The sequence below is a fragment of the Salmo salar genome, chromosome 10 (assembly GCF_965601325.2).
Source record: "Salmo salar chromosome 10, fSalSal1, whole genome shotgun sequence".
Lineage (NCBI taxonomy): Eukaryota > Metazoa > Chordata > Actinopteri > Salmoniformes > Salmonidae > Salmo > Salmo salar.
Window position 1 is genome coordinate 122,420,001 of NC_138300.1, and position 20,503 is coordinate 122,440,503.

A 20,503-nucleotide genomic window follows, 5' to 3' on the forward strand; every position below is an offset into this window, starting at 1 on the left:
CACAGTGAAATGCTGAATACAACAGGTGTAGTAGACCTCACAGTGAAATGCTGAATACAACAGGTGTAGGTAGACCTCACAGTGAAATGCTGAATACAACAGGTGTAGGTAGACCTCACAGTGAAATGCTGAATACAACAGGTGTAGGTAGACCTCACAGTGAAATGCTGAATACAACAGGTGTAGGTAGACCTCACAGTGAAATGCTGAATACAACAGGTGTAGTAGACCTTACAGTGAAATGCTGAATACAACAGGTGTAGTAGACCTTACAGTGAAATGCTGAATACAACAGGTGTAGTAGACCTTACAGTGAAATGCTGAATACAACAGGTGTAGGTAGACCTCACATTGAAATGCTGAATACAACAGGTGTAGTAGACCTCACAGTGAAATGCTGAATACAACAGGTGTAGTAGACCTCACAGTGAAATGCTGAATACAACAGGTGTAGTAGACCTCACAGTGAAATGCTGAATACAACAGGTGTAGTAGACCTTACAGTGAAATGCTGAATACAACAGGTGTAGTAGACCTCACAGTGAAATGCTGAATACAACAGGTGTAGTAGACCTTACAGTGAAATGCTGAATACAACAGGTGTAGTAGACCTTACAGTGAAATGCTGAATACAACAGGTGTAGTAGACCTCACAGTGAAATGCTGAATACAACAGGTGTAGGTAGACCTCACAGTGAAATGCTGAATACAACAGGTATAGTAGACCTCACAGTGAAATGCTGAATACAACAGGTGTAGGTAGACCTCACAGTGAAATGCTGAATACAACAGGTGTAGTAGACCTTACAGTGAAATGCTGAATACAACAGGTGTAGTAGACCTTACAGTGAAATGCTGAATACAACAGGTGTAGTAGACCTTACAGTGAAATGCTGAATACAACCGGTGTAGTAGACTTTACAGTGAAATGCTGAATACAACAGGTGTAGTAGACCTTACAGTGAAATGCTGAATACAACAGGTGTAGTAGACCTCACAGTGAAAAGCTGAATACAACAGGTGTAGGTAGACCTCACAGTGAAATGCTGAATACAACAGGTGTAGTAGACCTCACAGTGAAATGCTGAATACAACAGGTGTAGGTAGACCTCACAGTGAAATGCTGAATACAACAGGTGTAGGTAGACCTCACAGTGAAATGCTGAATACAACAGGTGTAGTAGACCTTACAGTGAAATGCTGAATACAACAGGTGTAGTAGACCTTACAGTGAAATGCTGAATACAACAGGTGTAGGTAGACCTTACAGTGAAATGCTGAATACAACAGGTGTAGGTAGACCTTACAGTGAAATGCTGAATACAACAGGTGTAGTAGACCTTACAGTGAAATGCTGAATACAACAGGTGTAGTAGACCTTACAGTGAAATGCTGAATACAACAGGTGTAGTAGACCTTACAGTGAAATGCTGAATACAACCGGTGTAGTAGACTTTACAGTGAAATGCTGAATACAACAGGTGTAGTAGACCTTACAGTGAAATGCTGAATACAACAGGTGTAGGTAGACCTTACAGTGAAATGCTGAATACAACAGGTGTAGTAGACCTTACAGTGAAATGCTGAATACAACAGGTGTAGTAGACCTTACAGTGAAATGCTGAATACAACAGGTGTAGTAGACCTTACAGTGAAATGCTGAATACAACAGGTGTAGTAGACCTCACAGTGAAATGCTGAATACAACAGGTGTAGTAGACCTTACAGTGAAATGTTGAATACAACAGGTGTAGTAGAGCTCACAGTGAAATGCTGAATACAACAGGTGTAGTAGACCTCACAGTGAAATGCTGAATACAACAGGTGTAGTAGACCTTACAGTGAAATGCTGAATACAACAGGTGTAGGTAGACCTTACAGTGAAATGCTGAATACAACAGGTGTAGTAGACCTTACAGTGAAATGCTGAATACAACAGGTTTAGACCTCACAGTGAAATGCTGAATACAACAGGTGTCGGTAGACGTTACAGTGAAATGCTGAATACAACAGGTGTAGTAGACCTTACAGTGAAATGCTGAATACAACAGGTGTAGTAGACCTCACAGTGAAATGCTGAATACAACAGGTGTAGTAGACCTCACAGTGAAATGCTGAATACAACAGGTGTAGTAGACCTTACAGTGAAATGCTGACTACAACAGGTGTAGTAGACCTTACAGTGAAATGCTGAATACAACAGGTGTAGTAGACCTCACAGTGAAATGCTGAATACAACAGGTGTAGTAGACCTTACAGTGAAATGCTGAATACAACAGGTGTAGTAGACCTCACAGTGAAATGCTGAATACAACAGGTGTAGTAGACCTCACAGTGAAATGCTGAATACAACAGGTGTAGTAGACCTCACAGTGAAATGCTGAATACAACAGGTGTAGTAGACCTCACAGTGAAATGCTGAATACAACAGGTGTAGTAGACCTCACAGTGAAATGCTGAATACAACAGGTGTAGTAGACCTCACAGTGAAATGCTGAATACAACAGGTGTAGGTAGACCTCACAGTGAAATGCTGAATACAACAGGTCTAGTAGACCTTACAGTGAAATGCTGAATACAACAGGTGTAGTAGACCTTACAGTGAAATGCTGAATACAACAGGTGTAGTAGACCTCACAGTGAAATGCTGAATACAACAGGTGTAGTAGACCTCACAGTGAAATGCTGAATACAACAGGTGTAGTAGACCTTACAGTGAAATGCTGAATACAACAGGTATAGTAGACCTTACAGTGAAATGCTGAATACAACAGGTGTAGTAGACCTCACAGTGAAATGCTGAATACAACAGGTGTAGTAGACCTTACAGTGAAATGCTGAATACAACAGGTGTAGGTAGACCTTACAGTGAAATGCTGAATACAACAGGTGTAGTAGACCTCCTCAGAAAAAAAAGAAGTGTTAAGTAAAAAATGTAAAATAAAATTAACAAATAATTAAGGATCAACAATAAAATAACAGTATCGAGGCTATATACAGGGTATTACGGTACAGAGACAATGTGGAGGCTATATACAGGGTATTACGGTACAGAGTCAATGTGGAGGCTATATACAGGGGGTACCGGTACAGAGTCAATGTGGAGGCTATATACAGGGTGTTACGGTACAGAGTCAATGTGGAGGCTATATACAGGGGGTACCAGTACAGAGTCAATGTGGAGGCTATATACAGGGTGTTACGGTACAGAGTCAATGTGGAGGCTATATACAGGGTGTTACGGTACAGAGTCAATGTGGAGGCTATATACAGGGGGTACCGGTACAGAGTCAATGTGGAGGCTATATACAGGGTGTTACGGTACAGAGTCAATGTGGAGGCTATATACAGGGGGTACCAGTACAGAGTCAATGTGGAGGCTATATACAGGGTGTTACGGTACAGAGTCAATGTGGAGGCTATATACAGGGTGTTACGGTACAGAGTCAATGTGGAGGCTATATACAGGGTGTTACGGTACAGAGTCAATGTGGAGGCTATATACAGGGGGTACCGGTACAGAGTCAATGTGGAGGCTATATACAGGGTGTTACGGTACAGAGTCAATGTGGAGGCTATATACAGGGGGTACCAGTACAGAGTCAATGTGGAGGCTATATACAGGGTGTTACGGTACAGATTCAATGTGGAGGCTATATACAGGGTGTTACGGTACAGAGTCAATGTGGAGGCTATATACAGGGTGTTACGGTACAGAGTCAATGTGGAGGCTATATACAGGGGGTACTGGTACAGAGTCAATGTGGAGGCTATATACAGGGGGTACCGGTACAGAGTCAATGTGGAGGCTATATACAGGGGGTACCGGTACAGAGTTAATGTGGAGGCTATATACAGGGTGTTACGGTACAGAGTCAATGTGGAGGCTATATACAGGGTGTTACGGTACAGAGTCAATGTGGAGACTATATACAGGGGGTACCGGTACAGAGTCAATGTGGAGGCTATATACAGGGTGTTACGGTACAGAGTCAATGTGGAGGCTATATACAGGGTGTTACGGTACAGAGTCAATGTGGAGGCTATATACAGGGGGTACCGGTACAGAGTTAATGTGGAGGCTATATACAGGGGGTACCGGTACAGAGTCAATGTGGAGGCTATATACAGGGGGTACCGGTACAGAGTCAATGTGGAGGCTATATACAGGGGGTACCGGTACAGAGTCAATGTGGAGGCTAGATACAGGGGGTACCGGTACAGAGTCAATGTGGAGGCTATATACAGGGGGTACCGGTACAGAGTCAATGTGGAGGCTAGATACAGGGGGTACCGGTACAGAGTCAATGTGGAGGCTATATACAGGGGGTACTGGTACAGAGTCAATGTGGAGGCTATATACAGGGGGTACCGGTACAGAGTCAATGTGGAGGTTATATACAGGGGGGTACCGGTACAGAGTCAATGTGGAGACTATATACAGGGGGTACCGGTACAGAGTCAATGTGGAGGCTATATACAGGGGGTACCGGTACAGAGTCAATGTGGAGGCTATATACAGGGGGTACCGGTACAGAGTCAATGTGGAGGCTATATACAGGGGGTACCGGTACAGAGTCAATGTGGAGGCTATATACAGGGGGTACCGGTACAGAGTCAATGTGGAGGCTAGATACAGGGGTTACGGTACAGAGTCAATGTGGAGGCTATGTACAGGGGGTACCGGTACAGAGTCAATGTGGAGGCTATATACAGGGTGTTACGGTACAGAGTTAATGTGGAGGCTATATACAGGGGGTACCGGTACAGAGTCAATGTGGAGGCTATGTACAGGGGGTACCGGTACAGAGTCAACGTGGAGGCTATATACAGGGTGTTACGGTACAGAGTCAATGTGGAGGCTATATACAGGGTGTTACGGTACAGAGTTAATGTGGAGGCTATATACAGGGGGTACCGGTACAGAGTTAATGTGGAGGCTATATACAGGGTGTTACGGTACAGAGTCAATGTGGAGGCTATATACAGGGTGTTACGGTACAGAGTCAATGTGGAGACTATATACAGGGGGTACCGGTACAGAGTCAATGTGGAGGCTATATACAGGGTGTTACGGTACAGAGTCAATGTGGAGGCTATATACAGGGTGTTACGGTACAGAGTCAATGTGGAGGCTATATACAGGGGGTACCGGTACAGAGTTAATGTGGAGGCTATATACAGGGTGTTACGGTACAGAGTCAATGTGGAGGCTATATACAGGGTGTTACGGTACAGAGTCAATGTGGAGACTATATATACAGGGGGTACCGGTACAGAGTCAATGTGGAGGCTATATACAGGGTGTTACGGTACAGAGTCAATGTGGAGGCTATATACAGGGGGTACCGGTACAGAGTCAATGTGGAGGCTATATACAGGTGGTACTGGTACAGAGTCAATGTGGAGGCTATATACAGGGTGTTACGGTACAGAGTCAATGTGGAGACTATATACAGGGGGTACCGGTACAGAGTCAATGTGGAGGCTATATACAGGGTGTTACGGTACAGAGTCAATGTGGAGGCTATATACAGGGGGTACTGGTACAGAGTCAACGTGGAGGCTATATACAGGGGGTACCGGTACAGAGTCAATGTGGAGGCTATATACAGGGTGTTACGGTACAGAGTCAATGTGGAGGCTATATACAGGGGGTACCGGTACAGAGTCAATGTGGAGGCTATATACAGGGTGTTACGGTACAGAGTCAATGTGGAGGCTATATACAGGGGGTACCGGTACAGAGTCAATGTGGAGGCTATATACAGGGGGTACTGGTACAGAGTCAATGTGGAGGCTATATACAGGGTGTTACGGTACAGAGTCAATGTGGAGACTATATACAGGGGGTACCGGTACAGAGTCAATGTGGAGGCTATATACAGGGTGTTACGGTACAGAGTCAATGTGGAGGCTATATACAGGGTGTTACGGTACAGAGTCAATGTGGAGGCTATATACAGGGGGTTCCGGTACAGAGTTAATGTGGAGGCTATATACAGGGTGTTACGGTACAGAGTCAATGTGGAGGCTATATACAGGGGGTACTGGTACAGAGTCAACGTGGAGGCTATATACAGGGGGTACCGGTACAGAGTCAATGTGGAGGCTATATACAGGGTGTTACGGTACAGAGTCAATGTGGAGGCTATATACAGGGGGTACCGGTACAGAGTCAATGTGGAGGCTATATACAGGGTGTTACGGTACAGAGTCAATGTGGAGGCTATATACAGGGGGTACCGGTACAGAGTCAATGTGGAGGCTATATACAGGGGGTACTGGTACAGAGTCAATGTGGAGGCTATATACAGGGTGTTACGGTACAGAGTCAATGTGGAGACTATATACAGGGGGTACCGGTACAGAGTCAATGTGGAGGCTATATACAGGGTGTTACGGTACAGAGTCAATGTGGAGGCTATATACAGGGTGTTACGGTACAGAGTCAATGTGGAGGCTATATACAGGGGGTTCCGGTACAGAGTTAATGTGGAGGCTATATACAGGGTGTTACGGTACAGAGTCAATGTGGAGGCTATATACAGGGTGTTACGGTACAGAGTCAATGTGGAGGCTATATACAGGGTGTTACGGTACAGAGTCAATGTGGAGGCTATATACAGGGTGTTACGGTACAGAGTCAATGTGGAGGCTATATACAGGGGGTACCGGTACAGAGTCAATGTGGAGGCTATATACAGGGGGTACTGGTACAGAGTCAACGTGGATGCTATATACAGGGAGTACCGGTACAGAGTCAATGTGGAGGCTATATACAAGGTGTTACGGTACAGAGTCAATGTGGAGGCTATATACAGTGGGTACCGGTACAGAGTCAATGTGGAGGCTATATACAGGGGGTACCGGTACAGAGTCAATGTGGAGGCTATATACAGGGTGTTACGGTACAGAGTCAATGTGGAGGCTATATACAGGGGGTACTGGTACAGAGTCAATGTGGAGGCTATATACAGGGGGTACCGGTACAGAGTCAATGTGGAGGCTATATACAGGGGGTACCGGTACAGAGTCAATGTGGAGGATATATACAGGGGGTACCGGTACAGAGTCAATGTGGAGGCTATATACAGGGGGTACCGGTACAGAGTCAATGTGGAGGCTATATACAGGGGTTACGGTACAGAGTCAATGTGGAAGCTATATACAGGGTGTTACGGTACAGAGTCAATGTGGAGACTATATACAGGGGGTACCGGTACAGAGTCAATGTGGAGGCTATATACAGGGTGTTACGGTACAGAGTCAATGTGGAGGCTATATACAGGGTGTTACGGTACAGAGTCAATGTGGAGGCTATATACAGGGGGTACCGGTACAGAGTCAATGTGGAGGCTATATACAGGGGGTACCGGTACAGAGTCAATGTGGAGGCTATATACAGGGGGTACTGGTACAGAGTCAATGTGGAGGCTATATACAGGGGGTACCGGTACAGAGTCAATGTGGAGGTTATATACAGGGGGGTACCGGTACAGAGTCAATGTGGAGACTATATACAGGGGGTACCGGTACAGAGTCAATGTGGAGGCTATATACAGGGGGTACCGGTACAGAGTCAATGTGGAGGCTATATACAGGGGGTACCGGTACAGAGTCAATGTGGAGGCTATATACAGGGGGTACCGGTACAGAGTCAATGTGGAGGCTATATACAGGGGGTACCGGTACAGAGTCAATGTGGAGGCTAGATACAGGGGTTACCGGTACAGAGTCAATGTGGAGACTATATACAGGGGGTATCGGTACAGAGTCAATGTGGAGGCTATATACAGGTTGTTACGGTACAGAGTCAATGTGGAGGCTATGTACAGGGGGTACCGGTACAGAGTCAATGTGGAGGCTATATACAGGGGGTACCGGTACAGAGTCAACGTGGAGGCTATATACAGGGTGTTACGGTACAGAGTCAATGTGGAGGCTATATACAGGGTGTTACGGTACAGAGTCAATGTGGAGGCTATATACAGGGGGTACCGGTACAGAGTTAATGTGGAGGTTATATACAGGGTGTTACGGTACAGAGTCAATGTGGAGGCTATATACAGGGTGTTACGGTACAGAGTCAATGTGGAGACTATATACAGGGGGTACCGGTACAGAGTCAATGTGGAGGCTATATACAGGGTGTTACGGCACAGAGTCAATGTGGAGGCTATATACAGGGTGTTACGGTACAGAGTCAATGTGGAGGCTATATACAGGGGGTACCGGTACAGAGTTAATGTGGAGGCTATATACAGGGTTTTACGGTATAGAGTCAATGTGGAGACTATATACAGGGGGTACCGGTACAGAGTCAATGTGGAGGCTATATACAGGGTGTTACGGTACAGAGTCAATGTGGAGGCTATATACAGGGTGTTACGGTACAGAGTCAATGTGGAGGCTATATACAGGGGGTACCGGTACAGAGTTAATGTGGAGGCTATATACAGGGGGTACTGGTACAGAGTCAATGTGGAGGCTATATACAGGGTGTTACGGTACAGAGTCAATGTGGAGGCTATATACAGGGTGTTACGGTACAGAGTCAATGTGGAGGCTATATACAGGGGGTACCGGTACAGAGTTAATGTGGAGGCTATATACAGGGGGTACCAGTACAGAGTCAATGTGGAGGCTAGATACAGGGGGTACCGGTACAGAGTCAATGTGGAGGCTATATACAGGGGGTACCGGTACAGAGTCAATGTGGAGGCTATATACAGGGGGTACTGGTACAGAGTCAATGTGGAGGCTATATACAGGGGGTACCGGTACAGAGTCAATGTGGAGGTTATATACAGGGGGGTACCGGTACAGAGTCAATGTGGAGACTATATACAGGGGGTACCGGTACAGAGTCAATGTGGAGGCTATATACAGGGGGTACCGGTACAGAGTCAATGTGGAGGCTATATACACGGGGGTACCGGTACAGAGTCAATGTGGAGGCTATATACAGGGGGTACCGGTACAGAGTCAATGTTGAGGCTATATACAGGGGGTACCGGTACAGAGTCAATGTGGAGGCTAGATACAGGGGTTACCGGTACAGAGTCAATGTGGAGACTATATACAGGGGGTATCGGTACAGAGTCAATGTGGAGGCTATATACAGGTTGTTACGTTACAGAGTCAATGTGGAGGCTATGTACAGGGGGTACCGGTACAGAGTCAATGTGGAGGCTATATACAGGGGGTACCGGTACAGAGTCAACGTGGAGGCTATATACAGGGTGTTACGGTACAGAGTCAATGTGGAGGCTATATACAGGGTGTTACGGTACAGAGTCAATGTGGAGGCTATATACAGGGGGTACCGGTACAGAGTTAATGTGGAGGCTATATACAGGGTGTTACGGTACAGAGTCAATGTGGAGGCTATATACAGGGTGTTGCGGTACAGAGTCAATGTGGAGACTATATACAGGGGGTACCGCTACAGAGTCAATGTGGAGGCTATATACAGGGGGTACCGGTACAGAGTCAATGTGGAGGCTATATACAGGGGGTACCGGTACAGAGTCAATGTGGAGGCTATATACAGGGTGTTACGGTACAGAGTCAATGTGGAGGCTATATACAGGGTGTTACGGTACAGAGTCAATGTGGAGGCTATATACAGGGGGTACCGGTACAGAGTTAATGTGGAGGCTATATACAGGGTGTTACGGTACAGAGTCAATGTGGAGGCTATATACAGGGTGTTACGGTACAGAGTCAATGTGGAGACTATATATACAGGGGGTACCGTTACAGAGTCAATGTGGAGGCTATATACAGGGTGTTACGGTACAGAGTCAATGTGGAGGCTATATACAGGGTGTTACGGTACAGAGTCAATGTGGAGGCTATATACAGGGGGTACCGGTACAGAGTCAATGTGGAGGCTATATACAGGGGGTACTGGTACAGAGTCAACGTGGAGGCTATATACAGGGGGTACCGGTACAGAGTCAATGTGGAGGCTATATACAGGGTGTTACGGTACAGAGTCAATGTGGAGGCTATATACAGGGGGTACCGGTACAGAGTCAATGTGGAGGCTATATACAGGGGGTACCGGTACAGAGTCAATGTGGAGGCTATATACAGGGTGTTACGGTACAGAGTCAATGTGGAGGCTATATACAGGGGGTACCGGTACAGAGTCAATGTGGAGGCTATATACAGGGGGTACTGGTACAGAGTCAATGTGGAGGCTATATACAGGGTGTTACGGTACAGAGTCAATGTGGAGACTATATACAGGGGGTACCGGTACAGAGTCAATGTGGAGGCTATATACAGGGTGTTACGGTACAGAGTCAATGTGGAGGCTATATACAGGGTGTTACGGTACAGAGTCAATGTGGAGGCTATATACAGGGGGTTCCGGTACAGAGTTAATGTGGAGGCTATATACAGGGTGTTACGGTACAGAGTCAATGTGGAGGCTATATACAGGGTGTTACGGTACAGAGTCAATGTGGAGGCTATATACAGGGTGTTACGGTACAGAGTCAATGTGGAGGCTATATACAGGGTGTTACGGTACAGAGTCAATGTGGAGGCTATATACAGGGGGTACCGGTACAGAGTCAATGTGGAGGCTATATACAGGGGGTACTGGTACAGAGTCAACGTGGAGGCTATATACAGGGAGTACCGGTACAGAGTCAATGTGGAGGCTATATACAGGGTGTTACGGTACAGAGTCAATGTGGAGGCTATATACAGGGGGTACCGGTACAGAGTCAATGTGGAGGCTATATACAGGGGGTACCGGTACAGAGTCAATGTGGAGGCTATATACAGGGGGTACCGGTACAGAGTCAATGTGGAGGCTATATACAGGGGTTACGGTACATAGTCAATGTGGAGGCTATATACAGGGGGTACCGGTACAGAGTCAATGTGGAGGCTATATACAGGGGGTACCGGTACAGAGTCAATGTGGAGGCTATATACAGGGGTTACGGTACAGAGTCAATGTGGAGGCTATATACAGGGGGTACCGGTACAGAGTCAATGTGGAGGCTATATACAGGGGGTACTGGTACAGAGTCAATGTGGAGGCTATATACAGGGGGTACCGGTACAGAGTCAATGTGGAGGCTATATACAGGGGGTACCGGTACAGAGTTAATGTGGAGGCTATATACAGGGGGTACCGGTACAGAGTCAATGTGGAGGCTATATACAGGGGGTACCGGTACAGAGTCAATGTGGAGGCTAGATACAGGGGGTATCGGTACAGAGTCAATGTGGAGGCTATATACAGGTTGTTACGGTACAGAGTCAATGTGGAGGCTATGTACAGGGGGTACCAGTACAGAGTCAATGTGGAGGCTATATACAGGGGGTTACGGTACAGAGTCAATGTGGAGGCTATATACAGGGGCTACTGGTACAGAGTCAATGTGGAGGCTATATACACGGTGTTACGGTACAGAGTCAATGTGGAGGCTATATACAGGGGGTACTGGTACAGAGTCAATGTGGAGGCTATATACAGGGGGTACCGGTACAGAGTCAATGTGGAGGCTATATACAGGGTGTTACGGTACAGAGTCAATGTGGAGGCTATATACAGGGGGTACCGGTACAGAGTCAATGTGGAGGCTATATACAGGGGGTACTGGTACAGAGTCAATGTGGAGGCTATATACAGGGTGTTACGGTACAGAGTCAATGTGGAGACTATAGACAGGGGGTACCGGTACAGAGTCAATGTGGAGGCTATATACAGGGTGTTACGGTACAGAGTCAATGTGGAGGCTATATACAGGGTGTTACGGTACAGAGTAAATGTGGAGGCTATATACAGGGTGTTACGGTACAGAGTCAATGTGGAGGCTATATACAGGGTGTTACGGTACAGAGTCAATGTGGAGGCTATATACAGGGGGTACCGGTACAGAGTCAATGTGGAGGCTATATACAGGGGGTACTGGTACAGAGTCAACGTGGAGGCTATATACAGGGAGTACCGGTACAGAGTCAATGTGGAGGCTATATACAGGGTGTTACGGTACAGAGTCAATGTGGAGGCTATATACAGGGGGTACCGGTACAGAGTCAATGTGGAGGCTATATACAGGGGGTACCTGTACAGAGTCAATGTGGAGGCTATATACAGGGGGTACCGGTACAGAGTCAATGTGGAGGCTATATACAGGGGTTACGGTACATAGTCAATGTGGAGGCTATATACAGGGGGTACCGGTACAGAGTCAATGTGGAGGCTATATACAGGGGGTACCGGTACAGAGTCAATGTGGAGGCTATATACAGGGGTTACGGTACAGAGTCAATGTGGAGGCTATATACAGGGTGTTACGGTACAGAGTCAATGTGGAGGCTATGTACAGGGGGTACCGGTACAGAGTCAATGTGGAGGCTATATACAGGGGGTTACGGTACAGAGTCAATGTGGAGGCTATATACAGGGGCTACTGGTACAGAGTCAATGTGGAGGCTATATACAGGGTGTTACGGTACAGAGTCAATGTGGAGGCTATATACAGGGGGTACTGGTACAGAGTCAATGTGGAGGCTATATACAGGGGGTACCGGTACAGAGTCAATGTGGAGGCTATATACAGGGGGTACCGGTACAGAGTCAATGTGGAGGCTATATACAGGGGGTACCTGTACAGAGTCAATGGGGAGGCTATATACAGGGGGTACCGGTACAGAGTCAATGTGGAGGCTATATACAGGGGTTACGGTACAGAGTCAACGTGGAGGCTATATACAGGGGGTACCGGTACAGAGTCAATGTGGAGGCTATATACAGGGGGTACCGGTACAGAGTCAATGTGGAGGCTATATACAGGGGTTACGGTACAGAGTCAATGTGGAGGCTATATACAGGGGGTACCGGTACAGAGTCAATGTGGAGTCTATATACAGGGGGTACTGGTACAGAGTCAATGTGGAGGCTATATACAGGGGGTACCGGTACAGAGTCAATGTGGAGGCTATATACAGGGGGTACCGGTACAGAGTCAATGTGGAGTCTATATACAGGGGGTACCGGTACAGAGTCAATGTGGAGTCTATATACAGGGGGTACCGGTACAGAGTCAATGTGGAGTCTATATACAGGGGGTACTGGTACAGAGTCAATGTGGAGGCTATATACAGGGGGTACCGGTACAGAGTCAATGTGGAGGCTATATACAGGGTGTTACGGTACAGAGTCAATGTGGAGGCTATATACAGGGGGTACCGGTACAGAGTCAATGTGGAGGCTATATACAGGGGGTACTGGTACAGAGTCAATGTGGAGGCTATATACAGGGTGTTACGGTACAGAGTCAATGTGGAGACTATATACAGGGGGTACCGGTACAGAGTCAATGTGGAGGCTATATACAGGGTGTTACGGTACAGAGTCAATGTGGAGGCTATATACAGGGTGTTACGGTACAGAGTAAATGTGGAGGCTATATACAGGGTGTTACGGTACAGAGTCAATGTGGAGGCTATATACAGGGTGTTACGGTACAGAGTCAATGTGGAGGCTATATACAGGGGGTACCGGTACAGAGTCAATGTGGAGGCTATATACAGGGGGTACTGGTACAGAGTCAACGTGGAGGCTATATACAGGGAGTACCGGTACAGAGTCAATGTGGAGGCTATATACAGGGTGTTACGGTACAGAGTCAATGTGGAGGCTATATACAGGGGGTACCGGTACAGAGTCAATGTGGAGGCTATATACAGGGGGTACCTGTACAGAGTCAATGTGGAGGCTATATACAGGGGGTACCGGTACAGAGTCAATGTGGAGGCTATATACAGGGGTTACGGTACATAGTCAATGTGGAGGCTATATACAGGGGGTACCGGTACAGAGTCAATGTGGAGGCTATATACAGGGGGTACCGGTACAGAGTCAATGTGGAGGCTATATACAGGGGTTACGGTACAGAGTCAATGTGGAGGCTATATACAGGGTGTTACAGTACAGAGTCAATGTGGAGGCTATGTACAGGGGGTACCGGTACAGAGTCAATGTGGAGGCTATATACAGGGGGTTACGGTACAGAGTCAATGTGGAGGCTATATACAGGGGCTACTGGTACAGAGTCAATGTGGAGGCTATATACAGGGTGTTACGGTACAGAGTCAATGTGGAGGCTATATACAGGGGGTACTGGTACAGAGTCAATGTGGAGGCTATATACAGGGGGTACCGGTACAGAGTCAATGTGGAGGCTATATACAGGGGGTACCGGTACAGAGTCAATGTGGAGGCTATATACAGGGGGTACCTGTACAGAGTCAATGGGGAGGCTATATACAGGGGGTACCGGTACAGAGTCAATGTGGAGGCTATATACAGGGGTTACGGTACAGAGTCAACGTGGAGGCTATATACAGGGGGTACCGGTACAGAGTCAATGTGGAGGCTATATACAGGGGGTACCGGTACAGAGTCAATGTGGAGGCTATATACAGGGGTTACGGTACAGAGTCAATGTGGAGGCTATATACAGGGGGTACCGGTACAGAGTCAATGTGGAGTCTATATACAGGGGGTACTGGTACAGAGTCAATGTGGAGGCTATATACAGGGGGTACCGGTACAGAGTCAATGTGGAGGCTATATACAGGGGGTACCGGTACAGAGTCAATGTGGAGTCTATATACAGGGGGTACCGGTACAGAGTCAATGTGGAGTCTATATACAGGGGGTACCGGTACAGAGTCAATGTGGAGTCTATATACAGGGGGTACTGGTACAGAGTCAATGTGGAGGCTATATACAGGGGGTACCGGTACAGAGTCAATGTGGAGGCTATATACAGGGGGTACCGGTACAGAGTCAATGTGGAGGCTATATACAGGGGGTACCGGTACAGAGTCAATGTGGAGGCTATATACAGGGGGTACTGGTACAGAGTCAATATGGAGGCTATATACAGGGTGTTACGGTACAGAGTCAATGTGGAGACTATATACAGGGGGTACCGGTACAGAGTCAATGTGGAGGCTATATACAGGTTGTTACGGTACAGAGTCAATGTGGAGGCTATGTACAGGGGGTACCGGTACAGAGTCAATGTGGAGGCTATATACAGGGGGTACCGGTACAGAGTCAATGTGGAGGCTATATACAGGGGCTACTGGTACAGAGTCAATGTGGAGGCTATATACAGGGTGTTACGGTACAGAGACAATGTGGAGGCTATATACAAGGGGTACCGGTACAGAGTCAATGTGGAGACTATATACAGGGGGTACCGGTACAGAGTCAATGTGGAGGCTATATACAGGGGTTACGGTACAGAGTCAATGTGGAGGCTATATACAGGGGGTACCGGTACAGAGTCAATGTGGAGTCTATATACAGGGGGTACTGGTACAGAGTCAATGTGGAGGCTATATACAGGGGGTACCTGTACAGAGTCAATGGGGAGGCTATATACAGGGGGTACCGGTACAGAGTCAATGTGGAGGCTATATACAGGGGTTACGGTACAGAGTCAACGTGGAGGCTATATACAGGGGGTACCGGTACAGAGTCAATGTGGAGGCTATATACAGGGGGTACCGGTACAGAGTCAATGTGGAGGCTATATACAGGGGTTACGGTACAGAGTCAATGTGGAGGCTATATACAGGGGGTACCGGTACAGAGTCAATGTGGAGTCTATATACAGGGGGTACTGGTACAGAGTCAATGTGGAGGCTATATACAGGGGGTACCGGTACAGAGTCAATGTGGAGGCTATATACAGGGGGTACCGGTACAGAGTCAATGTGGAGTCTATATACAGGGGGTACCGGTACAGAGTCAATGTGGAGTCTATATACAGGGGGTACTGGTACAGAGTCAATGTGGAGGCTATATACAGGGGGTACCGGTACAGAGTCAATGTGGAGGCTATATACAGGGGGTACCGGTACAGAGTCAATGTGGAGGCTATATACAGGGGGTACCGGTACAGAGTCAATGTGGAGGCTATATACAGGGGGTACTGGTACAGAGTCAATATGGAGGCTATATACAGGGTGTTACGGTACAGAGTCAATGTGGAGACTATATACAGGGGGTACCGGTACAGAGTCAATGTGGAGGCTATATACAGGTTGTTACGGTACAGAGTCAATGTGGAGGCTATGTACAGGGGGTACCGGTACAGAGTCAATGTGGAGGCTATATACAGGGGGTACCGGTACAGAGTCAATGTGGAGGCTATATACAGGGGCTACTGGTACAGAGTCAATGTGGAGGCTATATACAGGGTGTTACGGTACAGAGACAATGTGGAGGCTATATACAAGGGGTACCGGTACAGAGTCAATGTGGAGACTATATACAGGGGGTACCGGTACAGAGTCAATGTGGAGGCTATATACAGGGGTTACGGTACAGAGTCAATGTGGAGGCTATATACAGGGGGTACCGGTACAGAGTCAATGTGGAGTCTATATACAGGGGGTACTGGTACAGAGTCAATGTGGAGGCTATATACAGGGGGTACCTGTACAGAGTCAATGGGGAGGCTATATACAGGGGGTACCGGTACAGAGTCAATGTGGAGGCTATATACAGGGGTTACGGTACAGAGTCAACGTGGAGGCTATATACAGGGGGTACCGGTACAGAGTCAATGTGGAGGCTATATACAGGGGGTACCGGTACAGAGTCAATGTGGAGGCTATATACAGGGGTTACGGTACAGAGTCAATGTGGAGGCTATATACAGGGGGTACCGGTACAGAGTCAATGTGGAGTCTATATACAGGGGGTACTGGTACAGAGTCAATGTGGAGGCTATATACAGGGGGTACCGGTACAGAGTCAATGTGGAGGCTATATACAGGGGGTACCGGTACAGAGTCAATGTGGAGTCTATATACAGGGGGTACCGGTACAGAGTCAATGTGGAGTCTATATACAGGGGGTACTGGTACAGAGTCAATGTGGAGGCTATATACAGGGGGTACCGGTACAGAGTCAATGTGGAGGCTATATACAGGGGGTACCGGTACAGAGTCAATGTGGAGGCTATATACAGGGGGTACCGGTACAGAGTCAATGTGGAGGCTATATACAGGGGGTACTGGTACAGAGTCAATATGGAGGCTATATACAGGGTGTTACGGTACAGAGTCAATGTGGAGACTATATACAGGGGGTACCGGTACAGAGTCAATGTGGAGGCTATATACAGGTTGTTACGGTACAGAGTCAATGTGGAGGCTATGTACAGGGGGTACCGGTACAGAGTCAATGTGGAGGCTATATACAAGGGGTACCGGTACAGAGTCAATGTGGAGACTATATACAGGGGGTACCGGTACAGAGTCAATGTGGAGGCTATATACAGGGGTTACGGTACAGAGTCAATGTGGAGGCTATATACAGGGGGTACCGGTACAGAGTCAATGTGGAGTCTATATACAGGGGGTACTGGTACAGAGTCAATGTGGAGGCTATATACAGGGGGTACCGGTACAGAGTCAATGTGGAGGCTATATACAAGGGGTACCGGTACAGAGTCAATGTGGAGGCTATATACAGGGTGTACCGGTACAGAGTCAATGTGGAGGCTATATACAGGGGTTACCGGTACAGAGTCAATGTGGAGGCTATATACAGGGGGTACCGGTACAGAGTCAATGTGGAGGCTATATACAGGGTGTTACGGTACAGAGTCAATGTGGAGGCTATATACAGGGTGTTACGGTACAGAGTCAATGTGGAGGCTATATACAGGGTGTTACGGTACAGAGTCAATGTGGAGGCTATATACAGGGTGTTACGGTACAGAGTCAATGTGGAGGCTATATACAGGGGGTACCGGTACAGAGTCAATGTGGAGGCTATATACAGGGGGTACTGGTACAGAGTCAACGTGGAGGCTATATACAGGGAGTACCGGTACAGAGTCAATGTGGAGGCTATATACAGGGTGTTACGGTACAGATTCAATGTGGAGGCTATATACAGGGGGTACCGGTACAGAGTCAATGTGGAGGCTATATACAGGGGGTACCTGTACAGAGTCAATGTGGAGGCTATATACAGGGGGTACCGGTACAGAGTCAATGTGGAGGCTATATACAGGGGTTACGTTACATAGTCAATGTGGAGGCTATATACAGGGGGTACCGGTACAGAGTCAATGTGGAGGCTATATACAGGGGGTACCGGTACAGAGTCAATGTGGAGGCTATATACAGGGGTTACGGTACAGAGTCAATGTGGAGGCTATATACAGGGTGTTACGGTACAGAGTCAATGTGGAGGCTATGTACAGGGGGTACCGGTACAGAGTCAATGTGGAGGCTATATACAGGGGGTTACGGTACAGAGTCAATGTGGAGGCTATATACAGGGGCTACTGGTACAGAGTCAATGTGGAGGCTATATACAGGGTGTTACGGTACAGAGTCAATGTGGAGGCTATATACAGGGGGTACTGGTACAGAGTCAATGTGGAGGCTATATACAGGGGGTACCGGTACAGAGTCAATGTGGAGGCTATATACAGGGGGTACCGGTACAGAGTCAATGTGGAGGCTATATACAGGGGTTACGGTACAGAGTCAATGTGGAGGCTATATACAGGGGGTACCGGTACAGAGTCAATGTGGAGGCTATATACAGGGGGTACCGGTACAGAGTCAATGTGGAGGCTATATACAGGGGTTACGGTACAGAGTCAATGTGGAGGCTATATACAGGGGGTACCGGTACAGAGTCAATGTGGAGTCTATATACAGGGGGTACTGGTACAGAGTCAATGTGGAGGCTATATACAGGGGGTACCGGTACAGAGTCAATGTGGAGGCTATATACAGGGGGTACCGGTACAGAGTCAATGTGGAGTCTATATACAGGGGGTACCGGTACAGAGTCAATGTGGAGTCTATATACAGGGGGTACTGGTACAGAGTCAATGTGGAGGCTATATACAGGGGGTACTGGTACAGAGTCAATATGGAGGCTATATACAGGGTGTTACGGTACAGAGTCAATGTGGAGGCTATGTACAGGGGGTACCGGTACAGAGTCAATGTGGAGGCTATATACAGGGGGTACCGGTACAGAGTCAATGTGGAGGCTATATACAGGGGCTACTGGTACAGAGTCAATGTGGAGGCTATATACAGGGTGTTACGGTACAGAGACAATGTGGAGGCTATATACAAGGGGTACCGGTACAGAGTCAATGTGGAGACTATATACAGGGGGTACCGGTACAGAGTCAATGTGGAGGCTATATACAGGGGTTACGGTACAGAGTCAATGTGGAGGCTATATACAGGGGGTACCGGTACAGAGTCAATGTGGAGTCTATATACAGGGGGTACTGGTACAGAGTCAATGTGGAGGCTATATACAGGGGGTACCGGTACAGAGTCAATGTGGAGGCTATATACAGGGGGTACCGGTATAGAGTCAATGTGGAGGCTATATACAGGGTGTACCGGTACAGAGTCAATGTGGAGGCTATATACAGGGGTTACCGGTACAGAGTCAATGTGGAGGCTATATACAGGGGGTACCGGTACAGAGTCAATGTGGAGGCTATATACAGGGGGTACCGGTACAGAGTCAATGTGGAGGCTAGATACAGGGGGTACCGGTACAGAGTCAATGTGGAGGCTATATACAGGGGGTACCGGTACAGAGTCAATGTGGAGGCTATATACAGGGGGTACCGGTACAGAGTTAATGTGTGGGGGCACCGGTTAGTTCGAGGACATTGAGGTAATATGTACATGTAGGTAGAGTTAAAGTGACTATGCATAGATGATAAACAGAGAGTAGCAGCAGTGTAAAAGATGGGTCAGGGTAGCTCTTTGATTAGCTGTTCTGGAGTCTTATGGCTTCAGGGGTAGAAGCTGTTATTAAGAAACCTTTTGGACCTAGACTTGGCGCTCCGGTACTGCTTGCTGTGCAGTAGCAGAGAGAACAGTCTATGACTAGGGTGGCTGGAGTCTTTGACAATTTTTAGGGCCTTCCTCTGACACTGCCTGGTGTAGAGGTCCTGGATGGCAGGAAGCTTGGCCCCAGTGATGTACTGGGCCGTACCCTCTGTAGTGCCTTGCGGTCGGAGGTTGAGCAGTTGCCATACCAGGCGGTGATGCAACCAGTCATGATGCTCTCGATGGTGCAGCTGTAGAACTTTTGGGAGGATCTGAGGACCCATGCCAAATCTTTTCAGTCTCCTGAGGGGGGTATAGGTTTTGTCGTGCCCTCTTCACGACTGTCATGTTCAACATGACAAGGAACATGTATTGTGCTGAGATCTGTTATAGATTCTACAATCCACAATGTAGGCTACATGAAACGTTGAAAGAATAACCTTAAATCTCTTTTCCCCTGGTCACCGTTGGACAACCTTCCTATTTTCTTCCTCCTTCCAGGTTAATAATGTGGATTTTGCTAATATAATCCGAGAAGAGGCGGTGCTGTTCCTCCTTGACCTCCCTAAAGGTGAAGAGGTCACCATCCTGGCCCAGAAGAAAAAGGATGGTG

The 20,503-nt window shown here is 47.5% G+C and overlaps 1 protein-coding gene across 9 annotated transcripts in view; it reads left to right on the plus strand.

Annotated features, from left to right (window-relative positions):
* The window catches only part of tjp1b (tight junction protein 1b), a 280,697-nt gene that overhangs the window by 232,220 nt on the left and 27,974 nt on the right, over window positions 1-20,503 (plus strand). For all 9 annotated transcript variants that reach the window (XM_045688618.2, XM_045688620.2, XM_045688621.2 and 6 more), the window contains one exon: window positions 20,392-20,500. In XM_045688618.2, the coding sequence (XP_045544574.2) occupies window positions 20,392-20,500 (109 nt within the window). The remainder of the gene's footprint in view (window positions 1-20,391; window positions 20,501-20,503) is intronic.